At 32.8% G+C, this 18,680-nt stretch overlaps 1 protein-coding gene across 3 annotated transcripts in view; it reads left to right on the forward strand.

Moving 5' to 3' along the window:
• The window catches only part of COP1 (COP1 E3 ubiquitin ligase), a 257,866-nt gene that overhangs the window by 60,981 nt on the left and 178,205 nt on the right, over positions 1-18,680 (forward strand). For all 3 annotated transcript variants that reach the window (XM_003258927.4, XM_012511523.2, XM_030823941.1), the window contains 2 exons: positions 10,649-10,708; positions 12,106-12,182. In XM_003258927.4, the coding sequence (XP_003258975.2) occupies positions 10,649-10,708; positions 12,106-12,182 (137 nt within the window). The remainder of the gene's footprint in view (positions 1-10,648; positions 10,709-12,105; positions 12,183-18,680) is intronic.

Consider the following 18,680-nt stretch of genomic DNA (forward strand, 5'->3'; position numbering starts at 1 on the left):
CGTGTTTAATCTTCAAAATGAATATAATTGTTACAGGTCTTAGGACCTGTAATATAGTTTATATACTTGAACTTATTCAAGTAAAATACAGATTTACCAGGAGGCAGATTGCTACTTTTGACATTCAAACTTTGAAAATTAACTTCGTGATTTCATTTGTAACTTTTAATTGGAGTTCTGATGAGTGTAGGTTTAGACATTGATATATACCAATCAGAGAAGTTAAATATGCTTTTTGGATTTAATGTTAAGATTCATTTAACTCATTTGGATAATGAGTACTCCACTGTCACAACTGGCTAGTAATTTAGGGCCATTTAATTTTCAGTTTTATTTTTTCCTACTGATTCTCCTTAGAATATTAAGAGAATGGAAAGTGCAAGGCACATAATAGGCATTTGCATTAGTTATCTATTGCCGTGTGACAAATTACTCTCAAATTTTATGTCCTAAAACATGAAAAATTTAATATATTGAGTCTAGAATTTTGATTCAGAGTAGCTGGGTGCCTTGGCTATGGGTTTCTTACCAAGCTGCACTTAAGGTGTTGGCCAAGGTAGCAGTTATCTCAAGGTTTGACTGGGATAGGAACTTTCCAAGCTCGCTCATCAGCTTTTGGAAAGAGATACCAATTTTTTTGTCACAGGGGCTTCTCCATAGGATAGCTCACTACATGGCAGCTGGCTACTCTCAAGAGGAACAAGTAAGAAAGCAAGAGAGAGTATTGAAGACAGAAGTCACGCGCTCTTTGTTACTTCATCTTGGAAATTATATCCTAAAACTTTTGCTGTTTTCTGTTTGTTAAAAGCACGTCATTGGTTCATTCCACACTCAGAATTGCACAAGGGTGTTTATAGTAAGAGGCGGGTATCCTTGGAGGCCATCTTAGAACTTGCCTATTACAGCATTTGTTAGTTATATATATTTAAATGAACATGTTAGTCTTCCTTCTTGGTCAGATTAAACAAAAGGGTGTTGGGTTCTATGTAAAAGCCAGTCTTCTCTGCACAAATTTGTACCAGCATTTGAATGATTCCCTTCTATTTCATTTGATTTAATTTTAAAATGTACTTTTGGAAATTTTTGTTACCTATTAAATTTACTGTAATATAATCGTTTTGATGAGTCTTGGTTTCCTTTTGGTTTTACTTGGAATTTTAGTGAATTGAATTTTAAACGATTTTTATATGAAAAACACAAAAAAGTATGTAAACCAAATTTATAGTTTAAAGAATTACAGTAGAGTGACCATTTGTATAACCACCATTGTAAGCACAATGCAATACTGCTAGAACAGCTGAAGCACCCTGACTACCCTTTTTGGATTGCAGTCATCTTCCTTGCCCATTAGGTAACCAATATTCTGATATTTATGGCAGTCACTTTCTTGCCTTTCTTTAATGTTTTGCTGCCTGAGTATCCATAGGTCTCTCTGTTTTTGAGCGTTATATAAGTGTGCTTGTGCAGTATGTAATCTTTTATTCCTGTCTTCTTCAGCTCAATGTTAAGATTCATCCGCATGGTTATATATGACTGTAGTTGGTTGATTTTTGTTGTTGTATAATATTCCATTAAGTGAATATGCCCCATTTTTGTTGTTGATCGTCATTGGAGTTGTTTTCAGTTTGGGGCTGTTTGCAAAAAATACTACTATATTATATGTGTATGTTAGTATACATATTTATATGGAATGTATTTAGAAGTGGAATTGATGAGTCATAGGATATGTGTATCTTCCAATTTAATAGATAATGCCAAAATATTTTTTCAAAACAAGTTGTATTAGTTATTCTTCCTACAGGCATTGTATGAGCGTTTCTGTTGCACAGTGTTCTTGCCAGTACATGATACCAGTAGATTTTTTTTCCAGTTTAGCTAATCTTGGGGTATATACTGTTATATGGTTGTAATTTGCATTTTCCTGATGACTTATGAGGTTGAGCACCTAGTACTACATTGATTGGCCATTTGGGTTTTTCTTATGTTTGTGTGTGAAGTAGATGTTTAAAACTTTTTACATTTTTTGTTTGATTTTTCTTAATAGTTTGATATTTATATATTCTAGATATACATCTTGTCAGGTCTATCTATCACAAATATCTTTCCCTATAATTGGGTTGCATTCTTTTCATTATCTTAATGGTGTCATTTGATGACCAGAAGTTTCTGATATTAATAGAGTGAAATTTATCTTATCTGTTATAATTAGTGTGTTTTGTGTCACTTAAAGAAGTCTTTTCCACCTGTGGTCATAAAGACATTTTTCTATGCTGTTCTTTATTTGAAGCTTTATTCTTTTATCTTTCATATTTAGATCTATACTCTACTTGAAGATTTATTTTTGTGTATAATGTGAGGTATAGAGATATTTTCATATGGATATCTAGCTGCCCAAGCATCCTTTATAAAAAAAGTCCATTCTTTCTTCATCGCTCTGAAGTTTCACCTTTGTCATATATCATGTGTCCATGTATATGTGGGTGTGTTTCTAGGTCCTCTTTTCTGCTTCACTGGTCTTTTTGGCAATACTGCCTTGTATTAAATACTAGAGCTTTGAATTAAGTTGCTGTTCTTCTTCTTTAAAGTTGGGGATATTCCTGGCTCTCTGCATTTCAGTATAAATTTTAGAACCAGCTAGTACATTTCCATGGTAAACTTACTGTGCTTTTTATTGGGATTAATTTGACTAGATAAATCTGGGAGACTGTGTATTTACAGTATTCAGTCTTCTAATCCATGAACATGGTACTTCCCTCTATATTTAGATGTTTAAAATAGCCTTAAAATTTTTATATTTTTCAGGGTAGTCTTACACATCTTTATTTTAGATTTCGTCATTTTTGATACTATTGTAAATGATGTCTGTGTCTCTAACTTTAGTTTCTTATTATTGCTAGTGTGTAGAAATACAGTTGTGTTTTACATGCAGATTTTTAAAAGTATCCAGCAACCTGGTTAAACTCTCATTAATCCTAATTTATTTGTAGATTCTTGTATGTTTTCTATGTACACATCATAATCTGCAGATAATAACAGTTTAGTTTCATTCTTCATGATCCTTATATCTTTTATTTATTTTTCTTGTCTTACTCTGCTGGCTAGGACATCCGGTACAATGATGAATAGAAGTGGTGATAGCGGGGCATCCTAGTCTTGATGCTGATCTCAAAGTGAAAGCATTCGACGTGTCACCATTAGGTATGATGTTTTCTGTAGGTTTTTTGTAGGTACTTTTTATCACTCAAGGCAGTAAATTTCTACCCAGTTTGCTAAGAGAATTTTAAAAAAATTTCTGAGTGGGGTTGAGTAGTCTCCAGAATTTTTGTACATCTGATAAAACCATATGATTTTTCCTTTTCATTCTGTTAATGTGAATAATTACATTGGTTTAGCACTGGGGAGTCAATCAACTTTGCATCTAGAGTGACCAACCATCCTGATTGGCCCAGGGGTGTCTTATACCTTAGTTATATCACTGAAGGTTCTGCATTCTAGGAAACCCCACCAGGACAATTGGTCCCCCTATTTGCACCCCTTATATAAACCAAACTTGGCCATTATGTATATTCTCTTGTATATGGTTTGGTTTGCTTATATTTTGTTGAGGATTTTTGCATCTATGTTCATGAGTGAGATTGTTTTTTTCTTACACATATCTTGTCCAGTTTTGCTATAAAGATTATGCTAGTTTTAGCAAATGAGTTGGGAAATGTATCCTCTTTTTAAATTTTCTGGAATAATTTGTGTAGTCTAAGAACATCTTTGTTGAATGTTTAAAGATCTTACTGGAGAAGCAATCTAGACCTGTGATTGCGGGAAGTTTTAAGTTATTGAATCTGTTACTTGAACAGTTACATTCTTATTAAGGTTTTTGTTTTAGATGTCACTTTTCATTTGTTAAATTTTTTCTAGTCATTGTTTATGTCATCTCAATTTTCAGATTTATTGGTGTAAGATTGGTCTTAATAGAGTCTTAAGTTTTTAATGTCACCAGGGTTCATTCCTGGCAGTGCTTATTTTGCTTGTTCCTCTCTCTCTCTCTCTCTATCTCTCTCGCTCTCACTCTCTCTTGTTCCCTTGGATCAGTTCTTGCCAGGAATATATCAATTATATGAATTTTTTCTAATAACCAACTTTTGACTTTGTTTTTCCTATTTTGTTTGTTTTCTGTTTTATTTATGTTCTTTATTATTTTCATCCTGCTTTCATTAGTTTTACTTTTTTGTTCCTTCCTAATCTGTTGGCTTGAGTGGATATGCATATTATTATGCGTATTATTTTTTCTAATGTAGGCATTTAGGGCCATAGTTTCTTATTTTTTAATCTGTACCTAATTCTTTTGGCATCATACTTTGTTTATTATTGTTCAAAATAATTTCTAATTTTCATTATATTTTTTTCTTAGGCCTGTGGCTTATTTAGAAACAAATGTCTTATTACTTGAACATTGAGATTTTGTGTTTTTTTTTTTTTGTTCTGGATTCCTGTTATAATTGCATTGTAATCAGAAAGTTGTGTTTTCTTTCTTTGAATATAATATTTGCTGTACCAACTGGTAATTGGTTAAATTTTGAAATATTTGTGCTTGAAAAGAATGTGTTTTCTGCAGTTGCATGATTCATTGTAAAGTTGTTAAATGTGTGGTGAGAATTTCCTGCATTCATACCAGGTCTTTCTTTCCTTGTTATACCTATTACTGGATCATTATCTTTTAGGTGAATTTCTTACAGATAGCATATGGTTGGACTATGCTTTGTAAATCTACTCTGCCAGGCTCAGTTTTTTAATTATGTATTTAGCCCATTTATTTAATATAAATATTATGGCATAAGCCTGTCATTTTATTTTTTGTTTTATATTTCTTTTTTTATTATTATTGCTTTTCTGTTTTTCTTTCCATGGGTTTTTGAACAATTTCTTTTTGGAATTCCATTTTGACTTATCTGTAATGTCTTAAAGTAAATTTTTTGTATCATTTTTTAGTGGTTGCTCTCTCTATTACATCATATATTTGTAACTTATCAGTCTACTGGTATTGACATCTGTTTACATTTGCTCTTAAATAAGCCATCTTATTTTGTCCCCTCAGTACTCTATCATTTATTTATTTGGTTTTGTTCTTGCTTTTTGTGTTTTCTTCTCAGCTTAAAACAAAATGTTGGTTGGGCACAGTGGCTCATGCCTGTAATTCTAACACGTTGGCAAAGGTAGGAAGATCATTTGAGGGCTAGGAGTTCAAGACCAGCCTGGACAATATAGTGAGACTTTGTCTCTACAAACAATTAAAAAAAAATTCGTGGAGTATAGTGGCCTGTGCCTGTAGTCCCTGCTACTTGGGAGGCTGAGGTGAGAGAATCGCTTGAGCGTAGGAGGCAGAGGCTGCAGTGAACTGAGATTGTGCCACTGCACTCCAGCCTGGGTGACAGAATGAGTCCCTGTCTTTAAAAAAAAAAAAAAAAGGAAAGAAAGTGCTATGAAAGGGTTAAATAAAGTCTTTTAATCAGGTCTGCCATTTCAGGAACTAGATATTAAGTATGTGAGTGTTTGTGGAGTGATAGTATGGGACGACAAGAGTTTTGGCTTGCTGTAGTGTGCACTTCATATGGCTAAATGCTTTGTTTTTGGTAGTAACTCTCTTAGAATTAGTATATATTAAGTTTTGCTGCTGTATATATGTATGTATGTATTTTTTGAGATGGAGTCTTGCTCTGTTGCCAGGCTGGAGTGCAGTGGCACTATCTCAGCTCACTGCAACCTGCACCCCCCGGGTTCAAGCGATTCTCCTGCCTCAGCCTCCCAAGTAGCTGGTATTACAGGTGTCTACCACCACGCCTGGCTAATTTTTGTATTTTTAGTGGAGACAGGGTGTCACCTTGTTGGCCAGACTGGTCTTGAACTCTGACCTTAGGTGATCCACCCTCCCCAGCCTCCCAAAGTGTTGGGCTTACAGGCGTGAGCCACCGCACCTAGCCTTGCTTGATTTTTAAAATCAGCTTTTCCCCACTGAAAGTGTAATGGTGTATTCTTTTGTTCAGTTTGGAACAATTATATATAATGTATTCGAACTTAGATTAAAAATTCAAATAATGAGTTTAATACTTAAGCATATCTTTATCAAGGCACTAATGAAAGTCAGTTGAGTACCAATGATACCTACCTGCACCAAAGCCATTGTCAATAATGGGAGAGTCTATCTCTTATCTTTGTAAGGGATTCTGAGACTTATTTACTCTTTACCTTTACGTTAAATGTTTCTATAAGTTTTCTTTGGGCTTTGGCACAGTGTTAAGAGAGTGCTTGCTATTGATTCTTTAGTCCCATGCTCTCAAATAGCATTGTCTTAGTTCTCCATCTTATATATTTATTTATTTTTTTAAGTAGCACCGAATTCTGTAATGGTGTTAAGATAAATGTGATCTAGGAGTTTATTATCATTCCTAATTTGTGATTGATTTTCCTTTAGATAATAGCAGTTCAGCTACTTGAACTTTTCTTCATATATCTTTAAAATATTCTTGGACTCATATTCAGGCTTTTCTTCTAGGTTCTCCTTTCTGGGGTTATGATGTTTACAGAGTGAATTTAGCCCATTTCTTCTTTGCTCGTCCGTGAAATGGTTGTCCTTCATCATTTTTCTATTTACTAGTACTAAAATGTCTTGCACTGATGCCCTTATAATTTACAGCTCCAAATCCCTTCAGAATTCTCATCTTAAAATGGAAACACCTCAAATTTAATATGTGCTCTCTCAACAGTTTTCAGTCTTCCAGACTTTTTTCTTTTTAATATTTCTCGCCTGATACCTTGTCAGACTTTCTTATGGATAGGTTATATCATTTTGTTTTGCATTCTATCTGTATATCTGTCAGGACAACACCATGCCTTCGTTATTTGATTTTTAAGTTGAACCATATGAAAGTGCTGTTTTTGAAGTAAAAATTGTTTTATTATTGGCAGTTTTATGAGGTTCACCTTATATATAGAAGCCTTCATATATAACAATAGGTATATTATCGAGTAAAAGCTTTGAGGTATTAGAAGATGGAACATTTTCAGAGAAGACATTAGAGTTTAATATTTTGAGATTTCAGGTGACATTGGAAATTTTTCTGGAATTTCAAGTTCAAAAGCAGAATAAAAATTAATTTGATTTCAATTATTATATATCATACAAGTAATATTGGCTGTCTTTGGCTATTGATATTATAGATATTTACTTTCTTTTTAAATATAATTTCAACTTTTCAATTCAGAGAGTACATGTACAGGTGTCTTATGTAGATATATGGTGTGATGCTAAAATTTGGGGTATGATTAACCCCGTCACTCAGAAATGTGAGCATAGTACTCAGCAGTTAGTTCTTCAACCTTTTCTCCCTTTCTCCACCCCAGTAGTTCCCAGTGTCTGTTGTAACCATCTTTATGAGTACCCAATGTTTAACTCCCACTTATAAGTGAGAACATGTGGTATTTGGTTTTCTCTTACTTCATTAATTCACTTAGGATGATGGCTTCCAGCTCCATCCATGTTGCTGCAAAGGACATGATTTGTTCTTTTTTATGGCTGTATAGTATTCCATAGTGTCTGTGTATCACATCTTTATTGAGTCCACCATTGATGGGCAATGATGGGCATTGATGAATCTTTGCTGTGATGAATAGAGCTATGACGAACATGCAAATACACTTGTCTTTTGGGGAGAATGATTTATTTTCTTTTGGATATATACTCAGTAATGGAATTACTGGGTCGAATACTAGTTCTCTTTTAAGCTCTTTGAGAAATCTCCAAACTACGGTCTCACAGTGGCTGAACTAATTTACATTCCCACCAGCAGTGTATAAACATTCCTTTTTCTCTGCAGCCTCACCAGCATCTCTTTTTGTTTGTTTGTTTTTTGTTTTTTTGTTTTTGTTTTTTCACTTTTCAATAATTGCTATTCTGACTGGTGTGAGATGGTATCTCATTTTGGTTTTTATTAACATTTATCTAATGATTAGTGATGTTGAGCATTTTTTTATGTGTGATGGCCACTTGTATGTTGCCTTTTGGGAATTGTCTGTTTATTTCTATGCCCATTTTTTAATGGGGTTGTTTTTTGTTTTTCATTTATTTACGTTCCTTGTAGATTCTGGATATTAGACCTTTGTCAGATACTCATTCTTCTTTTTAAATGTATTTTTTAAAGCAATTATTCTAAAGACCTCTTATAGTAAAGTGTTTGTTTAAATAAAAATTTCAAGAGTGGAACATTTTAAGGTAGTTAAGTGAAAATGTTTAAGAGATTACCATGGGAGTGTTTTGCTGAATTAGAGGTCAGCCGCACTGGATGCTGGAGTTGAAGAGGTCCATGAACCCAAAGGCTTCAATGATGGTGGAGAATAACTGGGATGTTTGTTTATAGATGGCTAAAGTGCATGGACAGGGATTTGGCTGCTTGGTGTGAGCTACACAGAGTGGTTTTTATGTTATGGTGGAAAACTGATTTTAGGGTGGAAGACTAATTGTTGGAAGTGGCCATGGAATGGAGTAGAAATAGTGAGTTCCTATCTATTAATAAGTCCTGTAAACTCTGGGGCCTTATAGACTTTATCAATTGAGCAGTATCAATTTAGCAGCCGTTATTTGAAAGAGTTTCAGGACAGACAGTGTCTTTAAGAGTGAGCAGGGTTTCAGTTAAGGTGGCATTGTGTGACATATTTTAAGGCAGCAGGAAGTTTATTAAAGTAAGTAGATGAGTTGAAAGCTTTTGAAAATGCTAATCACTCTTTTAACCCTTGATTTCTCCAATAGTACTGTCATTTCCCCTGGCTTTCTGGCTGCGACTTTGCCCTTGATTGTTAATGCTGCTTCTTCCTTTGCCCATCTCTTTAACATTGGTGTTTTCTACCATTTCAGTTTTCTTTTTATCTTTTCTGACTATACTGATTGATGTTAAGTAGTTTTATTTATTGCCTTACTTTCAGATTTATTATTTACCTTTCTCATAGCTTTTGTACCTTCGCATATGTTATTATTTACTCTGCTTCTTCTGTCATGCCTCACTGTTTTCCACTTGGCAGAATTCTGTTAGTTCTTTAAGGCTCAGCCTCTGATTTAATTTTCAATCAAATTTTCGTTATCTAGTCCTCTTCTTACCCCACCAGCTCTACATTAGATGTGGTCTATATTCCCTTAATACGTTGTATACCATCATCATAATGCTTGCTATGATATTTCAACTATTGGCTTTCTTATTTGCCATCTCCCCTAGACTGAACTCAGGGTAAGGGCTGCAGTTGTTTTTAGATCCTGTTCTTCTCAGTACTTAGGAAGGTGCCTAGAATTGGTAAATATTTGAATGAATAAGTTATTAATTATATTACCAACTTTGTCTGTATTGCCACAGAAGATACTAATGCTAATAAGTCTATAAAAAACCCTGTTCGCCCTTATCAGTTATTAAAGAAATGAGTTAATTATAAGGTACTGTTTTCAATAGGTAGTAAAGAATAGTAGTTAAAAGCATGAATTCTGGAACAAGAAGCCTCCCTTAATTTGAATTCCAGTTCTGCCACTTACAGAATGATTTTGGACAAATCATTTAACCTTTCTGTGCTTCATTTTCACATCTGGCAATCAGTAATATATAAGTATTAGTTGTTAATATTTTACATTTATAAATTTGTTCAATATATCCAGGTTAGAGTAAGACAACCGCATACTGGTGATAGAAATTTAAATTGGTATGGTGTTTCTGGAAAGCAGTTTTCTTTTGATTGAATACTTTCATTTTTAATACTCTCAATAAAATCTGAAGTAACCTTTTAATAGAATCTGAAAATGAAATGAAATCTGAAAGAACAATATGTTCCAGAATTATATATGATAGTTTGCAGGCAACTTAAATCTCTAATGAGAAAGGGAATGGTTCAATATATTAAGTGTTATTCAACAGTTACAATGTTTGTATTTCAGTGACATGGAAAATTATTATGGTTTAATAGGCAAGATATAAAAGATAAAATACTAACTGAAATATGTTTTGAAAACCCTTAAGAAGGAAGTGTTAAGATACTGACTTGTGGTTGCTTTTGGGTGAGGGGATTTAACCTCTGTCAGACTAATCTTTGTTTATAAAGTGTGATTAAAGTTCTGGTGCAGTGGCTAACGCCTGTAATACCAGCACTTTGGGAGGCTGAGGCGGGCAGATTGCTTGACCTCAAAAGTTGGAGACCAGCCTGGGCAACATAGTGAAACCTATGTCTATTAAAAAAAAAAAAAAAAAAAAAAAAAAGGTGTGATTAACAACTGACATGCTGAATTTTTCTGTGTAGCAACTAAATGAGGTAATGTGAAAGTTCTTTGGCTATCTTGTATTTTTTAAGTCACTGTCATTCATCTCTCATACTTTTATTGTAAAAATCAAACTGTTGTATTAAAGAAGTACAACATTGTGTTTTCACATAATTCTCTACCTCTGCATTAAAAAATGGGAACTTCTAGCTATATTTTGTTGATGGTTATCCCTCCTGTTAATTTGCCATTAGTGCCAAGTTTGATAGAAATTATTTTCCTAATGTAAATTTATTTTATGATCATGGTGATGCCATTTTGGTTTGGCTTAGGCTTTTTTTTTTTGTCTCTCTCTCTCTATTTAATCTGCAGCAACTGGAACAGATCCAGAAGGAGCTAAGTGTTTTGGAAGAGGATATTAAGAGAGTGGAAGTAAGGAATCAAGAATTTCTCACATCCTTAGCAATTTTTCAATTTCATGAAATTGTCACCTTTCCATTAAGTTGCTGTGTTAAGTTTATGGGATTAGTCTTAGGAAGAAAGTAACAGCTGTTACTTTCATTTTAATTGAGAATGAATTTTTGTAGAAAAAAACATTCTGTACACTTGATGATAAAATATAGTCTAAATTTGTTTTACAATGTTTTATTGCCATAATTTTTCTCAATTAGACTGACAAAAAAAATCACTCAGTTTTCTTGGAGTGCCATCATAACTTAAAACTGTCAATTATTACCACTAAAATGCTTTTTTTATTAATAACTTTCACATACCTACTCTGCGCATTTCTAGGAGTTAAGGTTAATCAAAAGAGAAATATAAGAATACATTACCAATAATCTGGGAATTTACAGTTTAATATAGTTTACCTAAGGAAATTTATGGGAGGATCCTTGGGAGTCTTATAGGGTATTATGATTTGAAGTTTTTGCCTTTGGCTGTATTTATTAATTTAGTTTGTGTTTTTAATTATTTATGTGTGTTATAGTTTTCTTTTGCTGATACGTAGAACATGTTTAAGATTAACGGATTTAATATTTAGTGGATGTTCAGTATCCTCTGTGGCATTCTTAAGTTGTTACACATGTATGTCACTTACTTGACTGTATGATTGAGCTGAGGTTGGATTAGCCAGAAATAATTCTACCTGATTATGCATCGTTAGTGGCGGTTTAAAATTTGCTATTTTTTCATTAATCAAAGTTAGTACATAAAAAAGGAAGCTAGGTTGTCAGTGTGAGAGATAAAATTTATATAATGGTTGATTAGGCCTATTCCTCTGGATTACTGATCAAATATTAGAGTTTAAGTCATTATTAAACAAAGCTAATATTTCAATCTTAATATTGGTGAAGAATATATATAAAGCAGAGACTGACATTCTGGGTGTTTTTCGTGTTTTTATGTTCAAGAGTTGAACCTGATGATCCAGCTATCTTACTGTCATATTTATCTTAACATTTATCAATATATTATCACCTGAATTAATGATATGCTAGTTCACTATTCACATAGTATAATGTACGTGTCATTTAAAATATTTATATTTACATTTATCTTTTTCTGCATTTGGTGGCTTCATTAATGATGAACAATATTTAGTAAACAATTTATAGTTCTTTAAGATTGTGTACCGTAGAAAAGGCTTGTCTCTTTTCACATGTCCTTGCTTTTGTATTCTGTGGAGAGGAAGCCTTCAGAAATTTGATGTTGAGACAAACAGGGACTGATGAAAACCTGGGAATAGAAAGGAATATATCATGCCTCTTTTTGATTTATATATCTTCTATTTGAAATATCTACTATAATTCAAATAATTTTATTTTCAGGAAATGAGTGGCTTATACTCTCCTGTCAGTGAGGATAGCACAGTGCCTCAATTTGAAGCTCCTTCTCCATCACACAGGTACGAGCTTCACACTTGCAACTGATTAGAATTCATATTACAAAGTGTGCATATGGTCTAGTCCTTTAGGAGACTTTTCCATGCAGTGTATGAAACCCCTGAGAAATTACTTTGGTCATGATCTAGAAATGAGATTCATATGGCCCATCTGTTTCCTTAATGCATTGAATTTCATGCCAGGAAGAGTTAGCGAGTAGAATACTATAATGTTACGAATTCACAGTTGGATTAAAAGTTTGATGAATTTCTTAAAGTAATGATAGCTTTAAATATCTTGTGAATTAAAGTCAGATGATATTAAAAAATCTAAATTTGAGAACATGAAGTGGTAATATTAGGGAAAAATGTGATAAAATAAAACCTTGGACTTCTCCCCCTAACTTGTTAAATTTTATTGGGCAGATCACTTTTCCCACATTTAAAATAAGGGCAATAGACAGATCTGTTAGTTTAGATTTCCTTGGTATTTTCTTATAACTCCTTGTTATTAATTTAATTCTTCTATATGCGATATTAGAATAGGGTTATATTTGTCATGACCATTTCCCAAGATTTTAGAATAATGCCTGGCTTCATTTAGTAGTAGGTATTTGTAAAACATGGTGAATGTGTGTGTTTCCCTTTTAGCTCTAAAATTCTACTTCATGAAATATATACCATCTCAATCTTGAGTTTTGAATTTTTATGCTTGAAATGTTCAAACTAAGAACAGTTTTACATGAAATCATTCGTTTTTGATTTGTTAAATCCACTCTCTGTTTAGGATAACAATTTAATGGAATCTTATCAGACAAATAGTTTTAGGGTAATGTGGACTATCAGGAAGTCCAGTTCTACTATGGTGGATTATAATAACCTTCAGAAACTTTATCACTTCAGGAAAGCTATTATGGATCTAGTTTGGTACATCATGTGCAGAAAGGGTGCAGGGATGTTCTAGTTGAGGAGAATTCAGAGGTTTGGCATTTTTCCGATTATAGTATGGAGAATCCTTGTGAGTTCGTTAATTCTGGTGTTATTTTAGCTGTGTAATGCAGCCGATTTTCTTCTATATTTTACTTTTTTGAAACATTTGAGAATGACTTGGTCTGTGTATATTGTTATCTTTAAGCCTTGAATTCAGTTCTGATATGCACAGGACCTTTGTCAATGGAATACTTATTATGTAAGTACATACAGGGAAGAAAAAGTTGTCACATCACAAAAAGTTCACTAATAATGATTCATTCCCATTGTCTTATTCCTCTTTGTTTAACAGTAGCAGATTTTTTTTGTATATATTGTTTCCAGATCTTTGTTACTCAGTCTCTCATTGATTGTTGGATTTTATGAACTTGTAACAGTATAGTGCATTTACTTAATTGCTCTATTTATTGAATGCCTCTGATGTGCTAGGGACTATTCTAGGTGTTGGATCTAGCTGACAAAGTCCCTGTCCCTTTGGAGCTTACATTTTGGGATGTATGTATGGAGGTTGGGGGAGATACTAAAAGGGCCAATGTGTAGCATAGTAGTAGTATATAACATACAATACAGTCATGCACTGCATAATGATGTTTCAGTCAGTGACGGACTGCATATATGACGGTGATCTCATAAGAAAATAATAGAGCACATAAAGAGAGCTAATATATGACACTCGATATTGGCATTGCAGATCAAGTAGGGGAAATGACTGATATTCAGTAATGGTGCTGGGACATTGGTTTTTCACATATATATGTACATATATAGTATATATATGTATATATGTGTATATATAGTATATATGTATATATGTGTGTATAGTATATATGTACATATATACGCATATATAGTATATATGTACATATATGGTATATATGTGTATATGTATGTACATATATACATATATATGTGTATATATATGTATATGTGTGTGTGTGTGTATACACACACACATACACACACACCCCCATCTTGGTTTGTGTAAGTATACTCTATGATCACATAATGACAAAACTGCCTAATGACACATTTCTCAGACTGTATCCCTGTCATTGAGTGATGCATGACTGCACTACCTTAGGAAGAATAGTTAGGCATGCTAGGGGTTTGCAAGAGGATTCTGTTTTAGTTTTCATAGCCAGGCTTCTCCAAGGAGGTGACATTTAAGTTGACACATTAATCAAGTAAAGACTAATTATGATGGTAAGTTATGGGATAGTGTTGAGCAGGATCTGATTTAGATTTTAAAATGTTTATTTGGATCCCTGTGTGGAGGACAGAGAAGATGTGTCCCCTCTCAACCACCTGACATTGGAAGCTGGGGATAAAAGTTAGGAAGCATTGTAGCAGTCCAGAAGAAAGGAGATGTTGGTTTGCATTAGGATTTTATTGATGGAAGAGGTAAGAGTGGTTGTATTGTAAAATAAAGCAGCAGATCTTGTAAAACATACTAGATTTCATGAAGTTTATGAAAATATTGTTGGGGAATTGCTAAAATTGCTTGCAAAGCTGTCATTAAATTAGATTCTAGCAGAGTTATATGGGTTAACAGTTCAAGAAGGGAAAATAGGCAAACAGTATTTTCTTCAAGAGTGTTTTGATATTTTCTGTAAACAAGTGATTTGAATATCACTCAAGGATTGAGAGAGGCACTTGGGAAAAATGATGTAGCCCTTAAATACTCTTGAGTGAAAATGATCCTTAAGATTACGATTTAAAATCAGACATGCTGAGACAAATGTTATCTTTTATAATACTATTCATATTTGATTTTTCTTTAAGCAATAGCATGTAGTTGCAATTTTAATAATCTTTTTTCTTTCAGAATTATTAGCTTTATTATTTAAATGCCAGACAGTTTTTGTTCTTATTCCTAACTAAAAAGTTTTGATCTCTCTTTTAAGCAGGCTTACTTTACAAAAGCTCTTTACTAGATTTGTTAGTTTTCTATAGTGAGTATCTTTATTATATGTCAGGTCACTGAATCCTTTACATAGATTCTGGGTTTATGTTTAGATTATGTATTTAAATGAAAAAGAAAAGCAGAAGCCAGATAATGGTATTCTCTCCCTTTCCCAGCCCCCCACAGAACTTTATATTCTACCTACTTCGATTAGCTGTAATTGTCATATCCTATTTTACTGCTTCTGCCTTGTTTAGATCCTTAGCATCACCTCATCTAGCAATAATCTTTTAACCTATCCTCTTATGTGTTATTGCCAGAAATATGATGTTTCTTTCCTGCTTAAAATTTTTCAGTAGCTGCCTATCATGTACATTGGTTTAGATCCATCTCTTTGCATAACCTTCCGTAATTATTTAGCCCCAGACTACTGTTTTTATGCTTTAAAATTGTATGTAACTCTCAAAGCAGAATGTTAGGGTATCTTTGCTTACACTGTTCCTTTTGCCTAGAAACTTCTCCTGGATTCAGCTGTTAAGTAACTATCCCCAAAGACCCCCAAACCTAGGGTGAGGTCTTTCTATTATTTTTTCAGATGCCCTTTCCCTAAAAAATTAGGAGAAGGGAAAAGGAAGCAGGAGATAGAATTAACCACTTGTTTTGTTTTGTAAAGATTTCTACTTATTTTGATCCTGTTTCCATAATATGTATTACTTTGGAAAAAATACATGTTTTCCATGCTGTACTGTAATCCTGTGAGTATTGTTTTTTTCTTATACTTCCACATTTTTATGTATTTATATATAATACAGACTTAAATACAAGGTTTTGAGTAAATACATACCTAACCTAGAATGTCATTTAATTTTCACAGTTTGTGAATTTGTTAAAGCATCACATGTAGTATACTTAATAAGTTAATTATTTTAATCTTGCTATAAAAGCTATCAGCCATGCTTCGCTGAGGTGAGGTATGGTTTTTTTTTTTTTTAAATCAGTTGAATTTTTTAACCTTTTAAGCTTTCATCCATTTCAAACTTTCCGTAGAATCAGTCAAACCAATGACTGCTATACTTAGAACCTTTTTAATCTGTTTTAAATTCTAAGGAAGAAAGTCTTCACAATTCTCAGTATAAACCATAGTTTACATTTTATTGTTGCATAGTTGTGTGTGTCAAATAATGAATAAATTAGAGATTGGTAGGCAAGCATAGTCTCTTTTACTTATTGTCAAGAGGAATTGGTTCTTTTGTATGGGAGGGTGATTATGAGGATATATATCCTATCTGCCCTTCTAGAGTATTATTAATATTTTAGACATTTTTAAACTTTTTAGCTCAGACTTTATTTAAATAATAAAGCAAAACATTTTTGTTAGGTTCTCTTCCTGGCAAATAGGACAATGCTGATTTTTTTATATTAAAACATACTTAGACCAGGTTTGATTATCTCTGAATTTTTGAGAGCAGTAAACTGGGTGGACTCTATATGGATTAACAAATGTGGATTTTAGGCTCTTTAAATATTATTTAATTTAATGTTATGTGTTATTGAATAAGAAGCAGAGCTAAATAACTTATTATTAAGCCTATGAAGCCATTAACTTAGTATGAACCTAGTCTTACCCTTTTGTGGTTAGCTGTAAATCTAGTGTGATGAGGAACATTGGCATACTATTCGTTAGATTTTAAATCCTCATCAAAGCCATTGCAGTAACTTTGCTTTTAAATTTCTAAGTGTATCTTATTGATGTGATTTATGTCTTAGAAATAGTTATCTCATGATTGCTTTATTCTTTGTCTTTAAACTAAGGAATTTTGGAATGGTGAGTTATTAGTCTCTTCTGTGTGTTCAGAACATCAGATAACTTAGTTTGAAAAATGATGTATTAGTTGAAGCTTCTCTATCTCCTTCAGCTGGGTATGCTTTATAAGATCCAGATAGTTGCTGGAGTTAAATTTGCCTAATAAGTCATGTTTTTCTAAGATAGTAAATAAATGTAGTACAAAATACAAGTACTAAATAAAATTTTTTGATCTACAGTCTCTCATCATTAAAATGCTTTTACTGATAAGAGATTGCTGTTGATTGAAAGTTTAATCCATTTTTTAAAATAATTGTCATGCAGACATGCATTAGTTTGAATTCTGAATTGCCTATTTTCTGTGCTAGAGGAAGGAGGAGATTTATGAATAAAATATATAGGTAAGACTTTTATATAAGACCCTTGATTTTATTTATGCTATCAGACATTTTTGAGACATACCTTTTATTTGTATTTCTATAATTTTGACAAAGTTCCAGGTGAATCAAAGTATAGGGACAATAGGAAAAAACAAGGAATCATTTTATGGAGGCTAGGAGTATTTAACATTAAAAATATATCTGTAGGATAGTGCTCTAATACCTTGTGAATTTGAATATTTTATAATTTGAATAAATTAATGATATTTAAGAAACGATACTGCATAATAGCTTCGGGACTATACTAAGAAATTCCTCTAGTTTACCCATGTCATTCTATGCAATTACACTAATCTCTGGTCATTGAAAGAATATATGCTTGGGAGGGATATGGAGGACAGGGATGACTCTATAGTATAGTAGATGAAAAGTGAACCGTCTTGCCTATTTTTGCATAGTGAGACTTTGGCTGGATTATTACCGATGACCAATGCATTGTCAATGTCTGCAGCTTCACATATTAATGCTTAAGTTCTTAGTAGTTTTTGGCAATTATTATTGGTTCAACAACTTTATTTTATTTGGAAATATTTTTTTAATGCAGGAAATGAAATGTTTTTATGATCAAGTTGAACTAATCCTTATTTAAGGGGAAGATTATGACAATACAGGAAATTATCTGTACACAATTTAATACTTTTTCTCAAATCTTGAAGGTTAGATGATTACAGACAGATTTTAAGAAATCTCAGCTACACTTACATTGGAGAGTTTTGAACATACATGGTGTTTTGCTGTATTTTAATGAAGCTTACCTTTATGTGGGAGTAGTGAAACCATTTGATTGTTTTATTCTTGTGAGTACTAAAGGTTACTTGCCTTAATTCTGACCCTAAACCATGCCAAGGAGTTGAACTTGATGCCAAAGTCAGTAAAATAATTGAAGAATCTTAAGGAATCTTGATTGTGAACTAAAACAAAAACAAACACAAAACACAGGAAACAAACTTCCATGGCAATAATATAGGGGATACCCTTCGTACACCTGTAATTTCTCATTAAAATTGATAGGGAATAGAAATTCAGTAAGTTCTGAAAACCTTTCTTGAAACTATAATTTTCTTTAGAGTATTTGAAGAATTTATTTTCAGTCATTCAGCCGGTATTTGAGGTAGACCAGGCATGTATAAAACACTGTATTACAACCCAATTATTGAGAGAAAATATTTGTAAATCATATATTGGATTAGGTGCTAATGTGCAAAATATACAAGGAACAAAAATATGCAAATACTCAATGAAACAACCCTATTTTTAAAATGAGTAAAGGACTTGAACAGGTATTTCTCAAAAGAAGACATAGAAATGGCCAACAGATATAGAAAAACAGGCTCAACATCTCTAATCATCAGAGAAATGCAAATTAATGCACATCATCTCACATT

This window comes from Nomascus leucogenys, chromosome 12 (assembly GCF_006542625.1).
Source record: "Nomascus leucogenys isolate Asia chromosome 12, Asia_NLE_v1, whole genome shotgun sequence".
NCBI lineage: Eukaryota > Metazoa > Chordata > Mammalia > Primates > Hylobatidae > Nomascus > Nomascus leucogenys.